At 31.4% G+C, this 20,986-nt stretch overlaps 1 protein-coding gene across 4 annotated transcripts; it reads left to right on the forward strand.

Moving 5' to 3' along the window:
- The first annotated feature begins 12,248 nt into the window (after positions 1–12,248).
- LOC120083786 (protein IQ-DOMAIN 13-like) lies at positions 12,249–16,492 on the forward strand. Of its 4 annotated transcripts, none has more exons than XM_039039676.2 (8): positions 12,249–12,778; positions 12,902–12,943; positions 13,287–13,378; positions 13,712–13,796; positions 14,002–14,490; positions 14,633–14,851; positions 15,312–15,449; positions 15,556–16,492. In XM_039039676.2, the coding sequence occupies exons 4-8, from the start codon at positions 13,734–13,736 to the stop codon at positions 16,252–16,254; spliced, it is 1,608 nt and encodes a 535-aa protein (XP_038895604.2). In that variant the 5' UTR covers positions 12,249–12,778; positions 12,902–12,943; positions 13,287–13,378; positions 13,712–13,733; the 3' UTR covers positions 16,255–16,492. The 4 variants fall into 4 exon arrangements, with proteins under 4 accessions (XP_038895604.2, XP_038895612.2, XP_038895589.2 ...); XM_039039661.2 differs by having other exon boundaries at positions 12,298–12,778; positions 13,999–14,490; XM_039039684.2 differs by lacking the exon at positions 13,287–13,378 and having other exon boundaries at positions 12,294–12,778.
- Positions 16,493–20,986: the final 4,494 nt, after the last annotated feature.

A 20,986-nucleotide genomic window follows, 5' to 3' on the forward strand; every position in this document is an offset into this window, starting at 1 on the left:
GTAATTGTGAAAATTTAATAGATTGACGTTGAAATTATTCAATTTGGAAATTTATGGCAGGAATTAATTTCATTTTGGGAAGGAAAGGAAGTTAATAAAATAAAGTAGAATAAGAAAAAAAATAAAATAAAAGCTTATTATATTTTCCTTTTAATTTTTTTTTATTATTATCATTTATAAAAACCAAACTGCCGCGTCTTCCGTCGAGCCCAACACCCATGAGCAGTAGCCGTGTCGACCCCACCCCCGCGTGCCGCCAGCCGCCCAGCCATCGATCTGCACTCCAGCCACACCGTCCACCGTTTGTGGGTTTCGGCAGACCAGATCTCGCTAGTCAGACCACGCCACTCGTCGTCGCGTCACCCCTTTCAGCCGATCGTCCTGTCCGCGAGTAGCAAGAAGCTCTCCAGCCGCCGTCGCGAGCCACCCGAGCGCTAAAGTCGAACACACTTGGATCAGACATCGCGCGTCCGCCGCTCCAGCCGCACGTCCACCACCCCAGTCGCACCACTGCCGATTGCCGTCATCCCTGCCGCATCGGGTCCGCTTTGGTCTTTGTCAGAATCTTAGTTTAAGTGTAACTGTAAATTGTTTTGATTGGATTTCTTGAGAATTTTGAATAGTCACTAGAGTTTGGCCTTGATTTGTTAGTACTCGTCATGTTTTGGATGTAGGGCGAAATTTTAGGTTATCGAAGTTGTCATCCAGCCGAGTAAAGAGGTAGTCGACAAATCTTGGTGAAGGGTTTGGTTCCTGGTGTCTTTGTTTTGGGTGATTTAAGTTTGTTCCTGTGAGTTTTCGGTTTTGTTGGGCAAGAAAGAGGTTGAGCTTGCTATTTTCTAGAGTTTGCGAGTAAAGGTAAGTAATCTTACTACTGGAACCGCCTTTGTGCAGGGCGATAAATTTATGATTTATTTTGAGGATTTTAAGACTAATTACAAGGATAGTTTTGACTGTTCTGAGATTTAATGGACTGTTTAGAAAAGATATATGAGCATGTGACACTATGTCTGAAGCATTTTAATGTATGAGCATGATTTATAATTTTATGAGACATATTAAAAGTACGATTGAGCATGACCCTAAATTATGAGTTAAACGACATTACTACTGGAATGTCTTAAAGCTAGGTGAAAGTTGGAGCATTTGTTGATGTACATATTTATGTGATTTATTATGAAAGTGTGTACGCTATATGATGTATTATAAAATTTCAAATGTTTGATTGCTTACATGAGTTAGTGCATGAAAGTGATGTACTAGAGTTGATCCATTAAGACTAGATTAAACACGTATGTTGAGGTTAATTAACATGACCTTGATAAAGAGATTTTTTAGGACTCATGATTATGTGAATATCTTGTGTAATATGAAGTTAGAAGCAATCTCTTTTCCTTTCCAGACTATGTGACTGCATGAAAGTGATGCATGTCCAAGGGCGCTAGTACATGAAAGAGATGTACTAGGGTTGGTATGTATGAAAGTGATACATACCTAGAGGGTACTGGGGTGTACGTAAGAGGTGCACGCTCAGTGAGTTATGTGTATACGAAAGAGGTGTATACATAACTATGTGTACGAAAGAGGTATGCATCCCTACATTCATAGAGAGGATCTGGGGTGTACGAAAAAGGTATACACTCAATGGGTTATATGTATACGAAAGAGGTGTATACATGACCAGGTGTACGAAGGAGGTACACACTCAGTGGGTTATGTATATACGAAAGATGTGTATACATGACCAGGTGTACGAAAGAGGTATACATTAAGTGGTTATGTGTATACGAAAGAGGTGTATGCATAACCATGTGTGTAAGAGATTGTGTTTCCTTCGGGATTCACCAGAGGTTGTGTTTCCTTCAGGGTTCACCAGAGGTTGTGGGTCCAACAGGACTTACTAGAGGTAATGGGCATACTTAACTACAGTAGGATAGAAATCAGTTTTTCATGTATGTATGTGTCCCATGAGGACTAGAGCACTTTATATGTTCCACCAAAGGTAGGCATTTAGAGGATATAAATGCCTAGCCTGACCAGTTGAATCTGTGATCGAGCCACTGGGACCAGTTTTATGCTTCTGCTCATAATATTTAGATTTCTTTCCATGTTTTTTTTTTTTCAACTTTCAGTTTTGTTGTTGGAAACTTACTATTAAGAGTTGTTTTCAGACTTATTATTATCATTTATGATTTATAGGTACCCTATTATTTGTTCTAATATTTGAATTTAATGAAGGACTTTTGAACTTACCTTATTTGCTTAGCATTTATTTCACCATAAAAAGGTGTCGTTTTAAGTTCCATGCATGCATAGTAACGGTGTAACTTAAGTCCTAAGGGGTCGGGTCGTTACAAACACCGAGAATAAAAATAGAAGGTTAAAAAGTTTACCTTTCAAGCTGCACTCGAGACGATAAGGACACTGAGAATGAAAACAGAAGGTAAATCTCGAGAATTCTTAGACCAAATACCCTCCAAGATTTTAAAAACAGAATATTCTAAGGTTAAACTCTCGGGTTGCACTCGAGACAATAAGAACACCGAGAATGAAAATAGAAGGTAAATCTCGGGGCATCTCGGGCCAAATGTACAGCGAGATGTAATACAAAAGGCTTGAATATTTAAAACTCGAGCCATCTTGGGTCAAATGTACCCAGAGATTGAAAACCGAATGTTATATATATAACTATATGTCATATCAAATATAACACATAACTTATAGTTATTATATTGTATCAAATACAATATAACCTATAGTTTTTATGTTTCTCAATAATATATGGTAGTTAATATAAATCACATCTATGTTAAATTTAATTATATGAATCTCATTCATATAATTAGTATTTGAATCACATTCAAATACTAATTATATGGATGAGAATTCCTCTTAAAATTAAACTTTATATTATAATGTATCAAATATATTAAATTAATTTTATCACATATAATTAATTTGAACAATTCAAATTAATCTAAAATTAATTCTCAATAATCTATGTTGAGCCACAGAGGGGACTTTATAGACCTATAGATTGAAGCTCCAATGATATTTGAATAATTAACTAAACTCCTTTAATTAAATTACGCAACATCCATGAACTGCCGGTTACTCCACTAAAGACCGATAGTTGTATTCTTCGTACTACAGATATATTTCTGTGTCCATTAGATATAGCCAGTCAGTAGTACAATGACCATTCACAAATTGCTTGTAAATATAACTGGACCAAAATTACCATTTTTTCCTCTGTAGTTACTGAAGGAAATCGAATACGAGGATTTCCATGAGCAGCGGAAGGATCTTTCCAAATTACAATCGTATATGAACTTTACAATTATAATCACAAACTGAAACATACGGTTATGCTAAAATAGAAATTAAAGCATGCTTTATTATAGATCAAGGACACGAATCAACATATCTTTGTAGACTCATCTTCAAGTTCCTTGATCACGAATGCTCAATCACAGTAACACAGCAACACACGAACGCTCGTCCAACACGACTGTTACACTGCACGAACTAAGCGATCGCCAAGGTTACGAATAGAGATATCCATGGGGCGGGGCCGGGGATTCCATTCCCCATCCCCGTCCCCGCTCCCCATTTCATTCCCCATCCTTGTGAAATTCCCCATGAGGATCGAGTTCTTCGTGGAAAATTTTTTTCTGTTACTTTTTTTTTTTTTTTGTAAAAAGCTAATTAATTTAAATCACTAATGTGAGCAAATTTTAATTAAGTAATTAAATTTATCACTAAATTATTTAATATAGTTAGTTTTATATGACAATTTGAATTTAAAGATAAATTACTCAAATTTTGGCTTAAAAAAAGTTAATTAATCTTTTTTTAGTAGAAATAAATAAATATAAATCAAATTATGCACATATATAATTTAAATTTAAACATTAAATTTAAACATATTCATTATGTTTCCCAATAAATAATCAAATTTAAAATTTAAATGTAATATTTATATAATAATAATAACATAACATTAGATAACTATACTAAATAAATATGTAAAAGCTAATCGGGGCGGGGACGGGGAACATTCTCCGTCCTCGTCCCCGTTTAGGTCACATGGATTTTTTTCCCCACTCCCTCCCCAATCCCCCGCCTAATGGGAGAATCCACGTGAGCTAAACGGGATAGGGATAGGGAATGCATTCCCCGTCCTCGCCCCGTCTCCGTGAGAAAATTGGACATCTCTAGTTACGAACGCCCCGAACACCACGATCGGCCTCCACAGAACCTCGACAGTGTCGAGTTGAGTATGACACCACCAAGAAGGCTACCTTGGTATTCTCGGTGTGAGAATCCAGAGGGTGGGCTCTGTGTGGACTTGGTTTAAGGCAGAAAACTGGAGGAACCACAATCGTGTTAACGATTGAGCAAGTGGGAGATGAAACAACCTATCGTATAGATCGATGCCCAATCATTTAGGAAAAGCTATGCGATCGTCTAGCAAAAGTTATGTGATCGTTTAGCTCAGGTTAGCTGAGTGTCTATCACCTAAGAACACTCCACGGTCATTTAGCTAACTCCAAGTTGTCGCTTAGTAAATCTAATTGACTTGACAACTCTCCGTGAGTAATTTCCGAGAGTGGAAATCTAAAAAACTTTGCAAATATTTTTCTTTTTCTTTTTCTTACTAAAATTAGGAAAACATTTTATTTTATCTCACGGTTACCATGAAACTACTAATAACCTCCCACTCAATTGGTTATTGGAGAAAAATAGATAATTATCCAATAATTAATATTATTATAAATATAAATGACAACCAACTTATCATACTATATTTATAACCTATAGTTTTAATATTTCATCTCATGAAACATACAAACCATAACACTTTTTCTATTTCATGGCACTTAATATAAATCTCATTTACATTAATCCTCCATTAGATGTATCTCATACACCATACTGATTATATCATATATAATCAAATTGCCTCTTGTCAATTTGAACATTTCAAATCAACACCAAGAACTGATCCTCAACTTGAATCCATTGAGCTACCAAGGGGACCTTATGGACCTGTAGCTCGAAGCTCCAACAGTACGTGAAACTGATGAAACTCTTTAGTCACGAGATCCACCATCCGTTAACTGCTAGGCACTCCATTAAAGACCGACAGCTGAACTCTCCTTGCCACAGATATATTATGTGTCAATCTTAATCAATCAACAATGCGACAACCCTTCACAGATCGCTCGTAAGTATAGCTCGGCCAATTGTTGGACTGGTAGTAGCAAACAGCAGAAGAGATCAGGATCCATAAGCACTCTAATTGATTAATTTTGGCATAAACAGAAACATGCTTAAACATAATATAATAGATTTTAAGAACATACCTTTTCCAAAACGTTGAAATCTTTATTTCCAGCTGCTAAATCCTCTAAATTTGTGCAGACCACCACAAGATCTTCCCTAGTATTCTCCTGGTGCTCTAGATTGAGTTGTTGGACTCAAAATAAGTTGGAATCAAAGAGAATTTGGAGATGCTCACTAAATTAACCCATTGAAGAACACCTTCTTCAACCCATTTTTTTTAGAAAAATTCATTCGGTTGCTCAACATCAACTTTACTCAAATCTCTTCAATATATTGTAGACTATCATGCAAAGAGATTTGCTGCATGGGATGCAACCCATGCTTAGAGTAAATGAAGGTTGAAGAAGTGGATTTCATTGTGAGCAAGTTGAAGATGAAGATGAAAAATCTAATTTTTCATTTTGTGTAATTTTCTATTTCCAAAATCCAAAATTGATTTTAAAATCATATTTTATTTTTAAAATCAAAATTTATTAATTTTACAAATTAATTTCATAAATTAATTTTCTAATAAAATTAATAAATAATTATTTAAACAATTTAAATAATTCTAATTAATTTAATATCTAATATTAAATTAATTTTTACACAAATTCATCTTTATATTAAATTAATTTTTACACAAATTTTGGAGAATTTGTATATAATTCCTAAAATTAAGAGGAACCTTGTATCTATTTCTTGTTTAATCGAACAATCATATTCTATTTCTTTTTCATTCAATGAAGCATTCATTATGAAAAATGGTGTCACAATTTGTTCAACTAAACTAGAAGATAACTTATATGTGTTAAGACCAACTGAATCAAAAGCGTTTTTAAATCATGAGATGTTTAAAACTACGAATACTCAAACTAAAAGACAAAGAATTTCTCCAAGTAACAATAATACATATCTTTGACATTTGAGATTAGGTCACATAAATCGATAAGATCAGGAGGTTGGTAAATAATGGACTTCTAAAGAAGTTAGAAGATGATTCATTACCTCCATATAAATCTTGTTTTGAAGGGAAAATGACTAAAAGACTTTTTAGTATAAAAGGTTATAGAGTTAAAGAGCCCTTAGAGCTCATATATTAAGATCTTTGTGGTCTAATGAATGTAAAAGCTTGAGGAGGTACAAATACTTCATCTCTTTCATAGATGATTATTCGAGGTATGATTACTTATACCTAATACGACATAAGTCTGAAGCCTTTGAAAAGTTCAAGGAGCACAAGACTGAAGTTGAAAACCTGTTAGGTAAAACGATTAAAACACTTCATTTGATCGGATACATGAATTTAGAATTCCAAGACTATATGATAAAACGTGAAATTCAATCCCTACTTTTAGTACTTGGTACACCTCAGCGGAACGGTGTATCAAAAAGGAGAAATAGATCTTTGTTAGACATTATGGATAGCAATGAGGCTGGGGCGGGGCGGGGATGCACTCCTCATCCCCGTCTCTGCCCCATTCCCCGCTTTGGGGGTAGGGTAATCTCCGTTCGGGGATTCGGATCCCCACAAGGAAAAATTTTCACTTTTTATTTTATTATTTTTATTATTTAAAATGAACTAAATTTAGTATTTACATTGAAATTGTAAATTTTATGTAAGAAATTAGTATTATGTTATATATATTTATTTAAATTAATTATTTTTTTTAAAAAAATGATTTTTTTATTATAAATTAATAAAAAATAAATTTAGTATATTAGAAAATTAAAATTAAAAAAAAAACCTGAAACAGTAGCTTTCCAACTACTATTATAATAGTATATATATACATATATAGTAATTAAAATTAGAAAAAAATTGAAACAGTAGCTGAAAGCTATTGTTTTAGTTGTGTGTGTATATATATATATATTAATAATTAGAAAAATTGAGTTGGGGTGGAGATCGGGTTCGGGGTCGGCGACGGGGCGGGGATCCCTTCACTGTCCCTAACTAGGGATCCGATTTAAATTCTCAATTTGACCCCCGTACTCGATAAAATTGAGGATTCCTCATCCCAATCCCTTGAGAAATTTTGTTATTTCTATTAGACATGGTCTATTCTATGATGAGCTATGCTCATTTGCCTAGCTCGTTTTGGGGATATGCAGTATAGACTGTAGTTCACATCTTGAATAGTGTTCCCTCAAAGAGTGTTTTTGAAACACCTTTCGAGTTATGGAGGGGTGTAAACCGAGTTTACATTACTTCAAAATCTGGGGTTGTCCTACACCTGTGTTAATGACAAATCCTAAGAAGTTGGAATGTTGTTCAAAGTTATGCCAATGTTTGCCCGATGAAACAATGCTTAGACAAGTGACATAATTTGATTTGCCAACTTTCATATTTTTAATTTTAATTTGAGGATTCATCTAAATTTGTAATTGGTCTCAAATTTATTAATCATCAATTTAAATTAATGATGTGGCGATTTGTAACTGTCTGAAATTTTTTGGTCAATAGTAACAAAAGAAATTAATTCCAACTAATCAATGTATGCAAATAAGTTTTTGAAAAAATTATTGAGAGAAGATTGAACAAACATTTCAAAACTTACCAGTTCAACAAAAAATCAATGTCAATGTTATCTTTTTCTAAAGGTTCATCAATTTCATACAATATTGCCTTAAATGGTTAGCTTACAAAATGGTTTTTTTTTTTTTTCAACTTATCAAATATGAGTGTTTGCATAGACATTTAGTGTGTGTTTTGTGCGTGATAAAAGTAGAGAGTTGAGTTGAGTTGGTAATTATCTGGAGAATTAAATTATCTGGGGAGTTAAATTGTCTGTGTTTGTTTGCAGAGTTGAGTTGAGTTGAGTTGATAATTATTGTCTATGTTTGTTGTGCTGAGTTAAGTTGAGTTGGAGGATCTGATGCAGTTTTTTGTGAATGTGATTAGTTCTATTTTTTTTTTTGTTTTTTATTTCATTTTTTTATTTTTTTAGTTTTATGCTTTGCTATTATTAATTAATCTTCAAATATACACGTATTTTCTCAAATCATTTATGACATAAACTGAACAATCTCAATTTTTTTCTCAATTTGTAGAACATAATAGATTATTTTTCATATATTCTTTTCAAAAACTGTAATAATTCTAATTCTCTTCAATCTGATACCAACAAAATACATTTCATATTGCTGCTCAATTAATTAGTATATTGTATATTGTATGTATATATATTGAAGGTAATTCTCCCAATTACTAATTGGTATATTGTATGTATATATATTGAATCTTGCTAACTTAACATTATTATTTCACATATACAGTTTATTTTTATATAATATGGATAGTATATTTGGAATTGAAATTGTATATAGGATAATTACCTTTTATTTGGTTATGATGGTGAGGATGTGATGTAGTATAATAACATTTTTCATAAGATCACAGAAATAATATGAAACAACCGAACATGTGACCTTTTCCAAAAAAAATTACAAAATATATGTTCTTTTTTATACTTATATAACCCAGTGAGAGCTTTGAATAGAACATAAGATAAATCGGTCCTTGGAAGAAATCCAACAAAAACAATGAACCAAATCATCATTTTAAATTTTTGTAAAGTGACGTTCCAAAGGTTTGACCATAAAAAAAAAAAAAAAAATCAGATCTGGTGGAGAATCCAAATGGCGAAGATGAGGGAAGAGAGAAGAAAATGAAATAACCACAATTTTTCTTTACGAGCTTAATAAACATGGGTAATAAATACCCATCCTACCCAACAACTTATACACATTTACCAAACACTCTCTTAAAGTCTTATTTGTATAATATAGGTTCGCTGAGATTTTCATTTTAAAATAATTATTAAAAAAATAATATTAAAGGTTAATCGACTTTTCGAATTGACTAGAGAAATAGATGGTTTAGAAAAAACATTCTTATTAAATAAATTTGATAAAAATGATTTAAATAAAGCTATATTGAGTGCTTGTCAAAATACGGAAAGATAAACCAAAATTTAATTTAAAGAGATAGATAAAATAAGTTGAGAGATAACGAGATTAAAAGAATCGATTTTTCTTTTTAATTTCAATAAATATTAGATTGAGGGTTGAATTTTCTAATTTCAAGAAAGAAAGAACCTAGAAATTTGAATTTTTAAATTTCCATCTCATATTTCTTTTATAAAAAGGACCATTAACAAAAATTAAATAATAAATATAGATAGGGAAATTTTGATATACTAAAATATTATTAAATATTGTTTCTTTGAAGACATTTAAAAAAAATAAAGAAGAAGAAGAATTTATGTTATTGACTTTAGTATTGCCTGCACGACAAAATCGAAGTACCGTGGTTGACGATGACTAATTTTGACTTTCATATAGTTTATTTATTAAGATATAAATGTAAATATGATTTTTTTTTTTTTAAAGTGAACATGGAATTCTTTATTTAGACTTTTTATGAATTTTACTTTGATCCATCTTTTATTTATTTAATATTTGCAGTTTATATAAAGTATCGATAATCATAAATGTGTTATACTCGTTTTGACAAATTTTTATATTAAATTGAACTAGTAAATGTAAATTTTAAATATAGTAAAAAAAGATAATAAAATCCTAAAAATTATTTATTCATACAATTTCACATATCTTATAGGAATTTTAATACTAATTAGAAAGTATTAAAAGTACACTATAGTTAAATAGAAATTGTTGGGAGGATAAGATTATAATCTAATCATTTTTCTATCACCTATTTAAGTTTAAAATTGAATGGAAGGTTTAAAAGCATTTTAAGCATTCTTACTTCTTTTAAAACGGTTGTTTGTGTTGTTATATTAAGAAAATTATAAATAAGATTGGAAAGTTTTAGAAGTTTTTTTTTTTAAAGTAATACATTTATTTGAGTACTATAATTGAACGTATGAGAGATCAAATATTTGATCTTAAAGAAAAAAGTGTATACTAATTATGGTTGATTTAGTTTAATTTTTAAAACAACGATAACATATCAATATGAATATGACACGTAAATATAATAAAATTTGTTAATAATATAAAAAAAGTATATATTGTAAAAGGGAAAAAAAAGAAAGGAAAAGAAAAACTACAATAATTGATTCACCTAACATTGAATTTTTCTCTTTTGGAAAAGAAAAAAAAGGCATTAAAGTTAAAAAGCAAATATATTTTCAACTGCCAAGGAATGATCAATTGGTCAATAATGGTGAACATAAATAATAAAAATTAAAAAAGAATGACTTCAAGTCATTTAAATAGCTAGAATTTGATATTTTATCTATTAAAGTTAATTACGATTTATTCGGATTATTATTTTTCTCGTATCTTTTTCTTATGTAGTTTTTCTTTTTCGATATTTTTTTCTTTTATATTTTTTTCCTCTGGTTAAATATGAGGATGTCTATTTATTCTTCATTTTTCTGATCAAGCAAATTATTCAATAATAATATACAAAATTAACATTACTGACTTTTAAGAGATTGTTCAATTAAAATACGAAAAAAAAGTCAAAATATAGGTCTGAAGTTTATATCTATTTGGTATTTTGAGGTTTCAAAAGAGACATAACTCCATAAGATTTTGGAAAATGGAGTTTCTGATGGTAACTATTTGATTTTTTGAAAATTAAGTGTGTTTTTTTACAACTTTTTCACCATAGTTTCTATTTTTGCTAACTAAATATTTGAATTCTTAATCAAATTCTCAAAATAAAAAAATCAGATTTTAGAAAATTACTTTTTTAAAATTTTAAAACTTAACTTGATTTTTTAAAATACTTTAAATAAGTAAATAAGAAATAAAAAAATAAGTTGATGAACATACATTTATAAACTTAATTTTTAAAAACTAAATGATTATTAACCAGAAATGTAAATAATCTCGAACCTCTATAATCCTTGGGTCAGTAACTAGGAGATGATGCGGCAGTTATATTTTTCGGACTATACTTGCTAATTAGCAAAGATACTTTTAACTTCAAAATAGTTAATTGAATAATAACATAAAAATATTATTCAATTAATTATCTTTTTCACATTTAAAACTACATCAATAAAATTTCACTAGCCACATTATATTTTTTTAAAAATTATTTTTCAAATTCGAGAAATTAAAATTTTATTAAAAAAAAAAAAGTTAAAAACTACAAACTTTTATGAAAACAATAAATTTAATACCTTTGGTGGGTAATGATTTAGTTCCTGTTTTATAATAATTTAGTCCCTAAATTTTATTATGTAACAATTTAGTCCTCGTACTTTCAAATTTGAAACAATTTAGTCCCTAATATAAAAAAATTCATCAAAATTTGATGTTAATTTTTATTATTTATGATGTAAACTTTGTATTTTATAAAAATATTGAGTCTCTAATTAATTTATTAGTTTAGTTATGCAAGAAATCTCATTAAATCTTAACATAAATTTCTACAATAGAGACTAAATTGTTGCAAATTTGAAAGTATAAGGATTGAATTGTTACATAGTAGTTCAATGACTAAATTGTTATAAAATTAAAAGTTCAAAGAATAAATCGTTGCAAACCAAAATTTAAGAGACTAAATTACTTTTATGAAAATTCACTAAAAAAATGATTTTTAACCTAAAAAGGGAAAATTTTCACATATAGAACATGTCAAATTATTTACAAAAATTAAAAAAAAATATTGATAGACATTGATAAACTTCTATCAACATTTATCAATGATATACTTCTATTAGTTTCTATCACTGACAGACTTCTATCCTTCTCTATCAAAGAAGATTAAAATTTTGTTATTTTATTTAAATAATTTTTTTTTTATTTTTTTTATTTTTGAAAACTTCCAAAAATCTATATATATATATATATATTTCGTGAAAATAAAACAAAGGCAAAGATATTTCGTAGGGGAGAAAAGTGATAATAAAAACAAAAGAGAGGAAAGAAGAAGAGTCCACAATTCTTTATAGGATGCCATTATCTTTCTTAATTCAACCGTTAAGCAAGCAACCAAGAAAGCACAGGGAAACACGTTTGATGTAGTCGCCTCTTCCCCACACCCACTATAAAGTTAAAGTTGGTTCAACAATAAAGAAATTTGGCACCCATTTCCCATCTCTATACACACATACTTGGCTCACCGTTTTTCCCCTTTTCTCTCTTTCTCCCTCTCTCTCACTTCTTCTTCTTCTTCTTCCAACCCAAAGAAAACATAGAAATCTCTTAAAACTTGAACCCAAAAGTTGAATTCCAACGACCAAACACCCCATTTTTCAGTCCTCTACAAAGAACCAGAGCTTAGAGAGAGCAGAAACAGAAAGGGGTTGCTCTAACAAGAAATTTCTTTCAACAATTCAGCATGTAGCTGAGGAAGAAGCTTGCAAGTAGTGAAGGAGAGTGAGAGAGAGAGAGAGGGAGAAAACCCTTGTCTCTGATTTTTCTTTTTTTTCCCTTTTGGTTGTCGTGTACAGCTTTTTAGAGGGTACTGTTTTTTTCTTTTCCTTTGATTTTTTTGGTTGAACTTTTCTGGATTTTTAGTGGTTTGTGTTCTTCAATCAACTGTTGTGGTTTTTTTCTGAATTTTTTTTGTGGGTCTTTTGAGCAGAAATTTGCAGAGAACTTTCGGCAACTGGGTCAGTTTCTGGTGGTAATTGCAACTTCTTCTTCTCTCTCTGTTTTTAGCTTTCACTTTTAGTGCTTTTGCTTCTGTATTCTGCTGTTGTTAATGTTTAACTTGTTCAGATTAATCCCTTCTCCTCTTTTTTTCTCTCTTCTAAATTGGGGTTTGGTTAAATTTTGTGTGTGTTCTGGGTTGGATATGGACTTGATGTTGCTAATTCCTGTAAACTATGGTTTTGTTTTGCTTTGCTTTGAGTTACCGTAAAATGTTCTCTGTTTTTGGTAGGAATTTTGGGTGTTTATGTTTCTGGTTTTTACTCGTGTTTGTTGTTATCTGATCGAAAGATGTAAGGTACCCCTGCTTTTTCCAGGTTGAGAAGAGGTGTCTCCTCAGAAAGAGGTTGTTGTGGTCTAGCTCAGGAGTAGTGCCCTTAGTGTCGAGACGATCCTCTTAAAGACGAAGGTACGAAATTGAACACGGAGGCTAGGGAATGGATAAATTCCTTTGACCCGTCATTCTGAACCATTTTGAGGTTTGGTAGGGATTTGTGTCTGTACTTTCTGTGTTGGTGATCAACTTGGTATTGATTTATGCCCTATGGTTTGTTTTGCTACTAATCACTGAGGAAAATTCTGTTTTGGATAGGAGTCTGGTGTGTATGCCTTTACTTGTATTCGTTGTTATTTGATCGATGTTTGCCAAGCAATTAGACAGAAAAATTATTCTATAATTGATTACTGATACCGGAAAAATGGCTGCACCGAAGCTGAAGCTTCCACTTTCCATCTCTTTCAGGGAACAAATTAATTGAAGGTAGATGGGAAAGAAAGGCAGTTGGTTTTCAGTTATTAAGAGGTTTTTCACTTGTCAGTCAGGAGAGGCAAGTTGTTTCTTGACTTCTTATTTTGCGAGTATGTGTGTATGGATGTAACTATCAGTGACGATGAACATTGTTATATATGTACTTTCTTTTGTTTGCACGATCGTTTTTTTTTCTCAGTATTGATTTTGATCACAAATGTGTGAAAATAGACGGACAATTCGACATTTTTGACTGTGAACATTGTGGTTTGATAATATAGCAGGATCATGAGAATAACCGCAGAAATGAAAGGAAAGGAGATGGGAAAGGAGAGTCCACTTCCTTCATTCCTATCTTTAGAAAGCCAAGCAGTGTCGAGAAAATATTTAGTGATTTTGAGAGGGAGCAGCAAATTGTAGCTTTCCGGCCTCCTGCTCCTGAACGACCATCTACACCATCCTATGTACCTCCTCCTCAACCAGCTCCCCCTCGGGCTCCTTCTCCTCCTAGAGCTGCTCCTCCAAAGGAAACATCTCCCAAGGTTTCTCCTCCCAGAGTTGCTTCTCCTCCTCGAGCTTGCTCATCATCAACAGTTGTCGATCATCACGAGGTAGCTAGCAACACTCCAACAATTGTCGATCATCATGAGGAAGTCAGCCACATTCCAACGGCCATCAATCATCACGAGGAAGTCAGCTACATTCCAAAACCAACCAAAATGAACCATCATTCTTCTGCTATTAAGATCCAAGCAACCTACAGAGGTTATGTGGTAAGCTTCGTTTTCATTATAATTTGATCAGTGTAAGCTATAAAAAGAAAAATAATAATAATAAAATTGAAACTGTTAAACACGAAATCAAGGTACTGCATCTGGTCTACAACATTTGCAATGAACTGCTATAATTTTTCAGGCAAGGAAAAGCTTCAGGGCGTTGAAGGGTCAGGTGCGGCTTCTAGGTGTTGTACAAGGGAATAATGTGAGGCGCCAGACATTGAATGCTAAGAAACAGATGCAACTTTTGGTTCGGGTGCAATCTCAGATACAATCACGACGGATTGAAATGCTCAATAACCAGAGGCAACTCCAGGATCATCCCAATGATAAAGAAGTTCACAGTACCTTTGATGTGGTACGTGTTCTAGTTCCTTTTGAAATTTCTTCTTTTTTCTGGTATGAACGAATACACTAGAGCTTATTTAGTTACGTTTCATTTTTTTCATTTTTCAAGAAAGAAAACAGAAGTGTTTGGTAATTGTTTCTCAGTTCTACTTTTAGAATTATAAAAAGGTGACAGTTATATTTTTTAAAATAAAACGTTCATAATTATTATGTCAATTCATAATCCATTTGTGACATTTCTCCGAAGGTTAACAAGAAAGAGATTTTAACTTCTAAGAACACTCAACTTCCATTGTCTTTGGAGACTTTCATTCTATATCTTCTGTTTGTTTTATCTATACATAGTTTTCTTTTACTTGAGGAAACGGTATCGAGGTGTCATTTTAATGGTACCGAGTTTGGAAAGATTTTTCTGAGTTGTTTTCTCAATCTTTGGTCTATAATGCTTATGCTTGTGAACATCTGCATAGTCTGAGGGAGGTAACCATGAAAATTGGGACGAAAGCTCAATAACAAAGGAAGAAAAAGATGCCCGATTGCAGAGGAAGGTAGAAGCAGCCATTAAACGAGAACGAGCGAGGGCATATGCGTACTCCCAATCCCACCAGGTAACCCCCCTAGAGATTCGATCGTAATCCACATCGGTAACTTGTTCGGAAGACGTATGTTTTATATGCTGCATTTTAAATGCTGATTCTTGCTCGAAACTTGCAGAGAACCACTCCGAGGTTGGGACAAGATTCTCAAATGGATACTTGCTCCATGGGAGTTCCGAGGTGGTTGAAATGGTTAGAAGGTCAGTTACCTACTGAAGGTTCTCCGAAGCATCCTCTACCGAGACCTTTAACTCCTCAGCCAGAGCAGAAGTTGAGTCCACGGTCTCCTTCAAGCAACAATAGACGACACAATTTCGGCTTAGATGGTAGGGATACTCCCACACCAAAGTCCACAAAATCAACAGCATTCTCAAATGCAAAGCCTGCTCGGTCTCCACTTCGATTGAGAACCCCTCCAACAGCAATGTCGACCATCTCCAACGACTCGAGATCACGAGGCAGCCGGGCTTTGTCTCCTTTCGACATGAGGTTAAAGGATGATGACAGCCTTGTAAGCTGCCCTCCATATATGGCACCACACTATATGACTCCTACGATTTCGGCCAAAGCGAAAGTTCGAGCTCGTAGTAACCCGAGGGAGAGGTTTCCAGGTACGCCAAGGAGCGATGCATCTAGCAGGAGGCAGTCGTTTCCACCAACTCAAGGCATTGGATCATTTAGGAACAGAGGTTTGATGTCGTCGCCGAAGGATCATGCAACTTTAGACGACAACCAATCTTTACGATCGGTTGGGAACTTCAGCTTTGCTTCGCTTCCAACTGGAACTAGAAGGAAACCATTTAACAGATTTGTGTGATTCTATTAACCCCTTTTCTTCTTGTTCCTGTGTTTCTAATGATAATTGAGTGTATTTATTGTTATATGGTTTTGTGTTGCAAAAATACTGATTTGTAATAAGAAACTCAAGGTTTGGAATTGGGTTTGGGTTTGTTGGGTTTTTGTTTGGGTTTTTTCAATGTTATACTTGACTACTTCACATTTTCTTGATTATGAGATGATTGAATTTTTATTTATATCTAAAAAGCTTGGATGAACTCAGCGTTTTCCCCCCTTTTTGGGTAAAATATCATTTTATATAAATGTTTTCACTTATTACAATTTTGCCCCTAAAAGAATCAAATATGCTGTAGAACTTGAGGTTCTATTCCATCTAGTTTATGTACAATATTAATATAATCATAATGCTAACTTTAACATCCTTATTAGTATGCCACCTTCTACCATATCTATCAAGTGAATATCTGTCTGATAAAAAAAAATAAAAATAAATAAATTTTACTATTTTTCTATTTTTAAAAATTCTCTTAAATTATTTTCTAAATGATTACTGAACACATATTAAAAGCATTAAAAAGAAAAAACCAAAAATATAAATTTTGTTTCTTAATGAATTCATTGCTTTCAAATTGCTACCGAATGCACAAGTTTTTAGTTCCTCTTCTAAATTTCAAGGAATTAGTAGAAGATTTGTATTTTCTTCTCTTAGATAACATTTTTCACCTCTTAATTTCAACTAACTAACAAAGTATTATAATATAATCTTTTTAGGCAATTATGCCACATAAGTTTAATATTAATCAATGGTAACACTAAAATGGAAAACTTAAATATATTGATTAAAATGAAATTTCTAAACAATAGGAGTTACGATGAAGAAATACTCAAACATTAGGACTAAGATATATATTTAGCCTAAAAAATATAATTCAAATTGAAGAATTATATCAATTTTTTAAAGTACTTGTCTTAAAATTTGAGGATCAAGTTTATGATTTATTTAAATATATACACAGAGGTGTCTCGATAATATTAAATAAACAGTTAAAATTTTCAACTACTTTTCTTTTATATTATAAATCAAATAATCAACCAACAAAAAAAAAAAAAAATCCAGAAATACTTTTCAACTTTCTTAAAGTAAGGAAAATGTTTTCTTGATTTTTTTAAATAATGTAATTTAATTAAATATTGATAAAAATGTGGTGGATTGAAAAGTATTGACAAATTTAGGGTTGCTAAATCGCCTATCTGTACACAATTTAACGTTAATATAACCACTATCCATATTTTCAGGATAAATCGTGTACAGGACACGCGACTTAGGTGGCATGCTAACAAAAAGCCACTGAAAAAACTAATAGGCCATTCATATCCAAAATCATGCAAAATCGAGGACACCATCCACGATTTGGGGAGAGAAATTTAGAGAATCTAATTTTAGAAGAAAAAATTTGTTTTTGTTTGCCCCTTTTATAGGGATTTCTTTTTTATCCGTCTCTATGATCTAATTTTATAAACAATTTGGAGGGATTTTATAAGATTTTTCCACTATTTTAGTCCTCATATATGATATGGAACACAAGTCTACCATTTCAATCCCTCCATATTTCTCTCCTTTTTTTTTTTCCCTTCCTTTTCTTCTTTTTCAAATGATGTCGTCTTCAATTTTTTTTGGATCAAAACATTTTTGTGTTTTGTTTCAAGGAGTTGAGGGAACTTAGCATTTATCTTCCTCATCTTGTAATTCTAAATTAATAAAATCTTGAAAGTTTTGTATAGTTGATGTAGGTGAAATGCCAAACATAATTGCTAGATACGTTTCTTCTTCCTTTCTCTCTTCAAAATCTTGAAGATTTGTGTGAATGCTTTTTTTTTTTTTTTCCTCGGAATAATTGAGAGAGAAGAGAGAGAACTGCAACTTGTTTTCTTCTTTGATTTGCATGAGTAAAAATATGAATTTGGTAAAGTGATTTGATAAAGAAAATACACTTTTAAGAAAGGGAGATATGTGGTATTAGTATATGTCTACACGCGTTTCACATGTGAAGGCAATGGATTTAATGGAAAGCTAAAATTAAGGTTGGTTATTCTTTATTTATTTTTTTGTATTTATGAATATTTAAGATAAATAGAAAACTAGTGTATTTGAATTTAACCGAACGCTAAAATTGAGGATGGTTATTCTTTATTTTTTTTTTTTTGTGTTTATGAATATTTCAACAATAAAAAAATAGAAAACTCTAGTACTGGTACACGAGTTCCACCTGGTCAACAACCTGGCAGCAACATGAAGAGGTGTTTGGAAGGGGATGAACTTGTGTACCAGTACAGAGTTTCCTACCTATTTTTGTCAATATTTTAAGATCCCACCTTAAATCACAAATTTATTATTTTTTCAATATTATTAAAATTATTTTTTATATAACTACCCTATATTTGTCATTTCTTTTTAAACATACAATATTCTTGACCTTAGCCCCGCTTTCTTTGAGGCTTTTTAAATATAAAAATATTTAAAATTATTTATACTTTATAGTAAAAAGTTCCAAAAGTGTTGTATTTTTGGAACTTTTTGCTATAATATATATATATTTTTATTTTTTTATTTATAAGAATTTTCTGATTTCTTTTACGTTAAACTAAGAAATGTCCGATGTATTGAATATTAACGATAAACATATTGACCTTTTCTAGGGATGTAATGAGAGTCACCATGAAAATTAGAGAAAAGTATTTATTTTAATTAATACAAAGTTAATTATTGTTTAAATAAGCTACTAAGGTTGTTTGTTTGGTTGTAATGGAATTAGAATGTAATATAATATAATCCAAAATTCATATTTGGATTGAGCATTTTGGGTCTGATTGTAATATTAAACTCATTCCTTTCCGACATTTTCAATCCAACCCTCTTTTCTATTGTTTTCATGCTTTACGATCTCATTTTATTCCACTCTCGATTCCACACGTATTCCAACACCCTTCTAATTTCTAATAATCCGGTTTACAGTCCATCTCCCTAAACAACTCCTAAGAGACAGTATGAATGATATTTTTTTAAAGTTTAAATACGACATGGTCCATTTAAAGAGTTTTAACAATCAAGACGAGTATGTAAACTATACACGTGTACATAAAAAATAGAGATGAATGACCAAAGTGAGCTTAGTTTAGTGACATTGGCATATACTATGTTCCTAGAGATCGGAGGTTCAATCTCCACAGTTGTTATACTAAAAAAAGGGATGAATGAACAAAAACAAGCACAACTCAATTAACATGTAGTAGGAGCTAGCGTCCAACAACCATGATGTTTATGGTTCAAATCTCCTACTTTCCATAGTACTTTATTTGGTAGGCAATTATCTCCTATGATTTTGTATTTATTTTAATTAATACAAATTAATTATTGTTTAGATAAGCTAATAAGGAACTATGTGATGTGATTGGATCTCATGCGGAAGCGTATGAAGGACTTGCTTTTGGTTTTTGTTTTAAAACACAGAACAAAGAAACAACATTCATAATACATAAATAATAGGCTAAACATACTTTAAATTAAATTATAGAGGAGAAGAAATTCATACATTTGAAGAACAGCTATTCAAATCTTCTCTAGATCTTTAGCAATCAATCTCCTACGAATAGTATGAAGACGCCACCAAAAAGTCTTCCCTGTTATTTTCTTGGCAAGGACTGGTTTATGGGAGCTGATTTTTGAAGAGAGAGAAAAAAACTTGTTGTGGAGGAGAGTTTTTCTACCGAGAACTCGTTCTCTAACAAAAAAAAAGAAAAGAAGAAGAAGAAGAAGAAGAAGAAGAAGAAGAAGAGAAGAAGAAGAAGAAGAAGAAGAAGAAGAAGAAGAAGAAGAAGAAGAAGAAGAAGAAGAAGAGATTGATATAGGAGGAGATGGTTTTTCTATAAAAAAAACCTAACTTTACAAGAAAAACTTTCCCTCATAAAAATCCACCCAATTCCCGTTATTTAATTAAAATGAAATGATATTCATTTAATTAAAATAAATAATTAATTAGTCAACTTAATTAATTTATTTTAAATTAAATATTTCATATGTAATTAAATATATATATTTAAATCATATTCAAATGCACATCTCCCTCATAATCTATGGTTTTAGTATGAATCTCATTCATATTTATTAACCAGTAGTTTTAATATGAATCTCATTCATATTAATTTTTAACCTATAGTTTTAATATGAATCTTATTCATGTTAATTATTTGAATCATATTTAAATAATAATTTTCCTTTATATTATATTCATATTAATTATTTGAATCATATTCAAAATTAACTTTATATTATAATGTATCTATCTATAATATATTAATTGTATCCTATACAATTAATACTATTTCCTTATTTAATTTAAACAATTCAAATTCTTTCAAAACTCTTGGTACTTGTTTACCTGTCGTGAACTAGCAGGAAGACTTAATGGATCTACAGATTAGAAGCTCCAATGATTCGACATTAATTAATCAAACTCTTTAACTATGTTAATGAACAATTGCACTCTTCATACTATAGAATATTTTTAAGTCCATAGATCTAACCATTACAATAAGTCCATCCTTCACGAGCAGTTCATAATTATAGATGGGTCATATTACTGTTTTATCCACGTAATTACCTATTACTCCTTAAGTCTATTGATCTCTCTAATGAACAATCTGTTTATAGTCCTATCATATACCAAGGCCTTCTCGAGCCAATGAGAAGGCAT

Source organism: Benincasa hispida, chromosome 1 (genome assembly GCF_027475165.1).
Source record: "Benincasa hispida cultivar pf3 chromosome 1, pf3_genome.v1.1, whole genome shotgun sequence".
In the NCBI taxonomy this organism is placed as follows: Eukaryota; Viridiplantae; Streptophyta; class Magnoliopsida; order Cucurbitales; family Cucurbitaceae; genus Benincasa; species Benincasa hispida.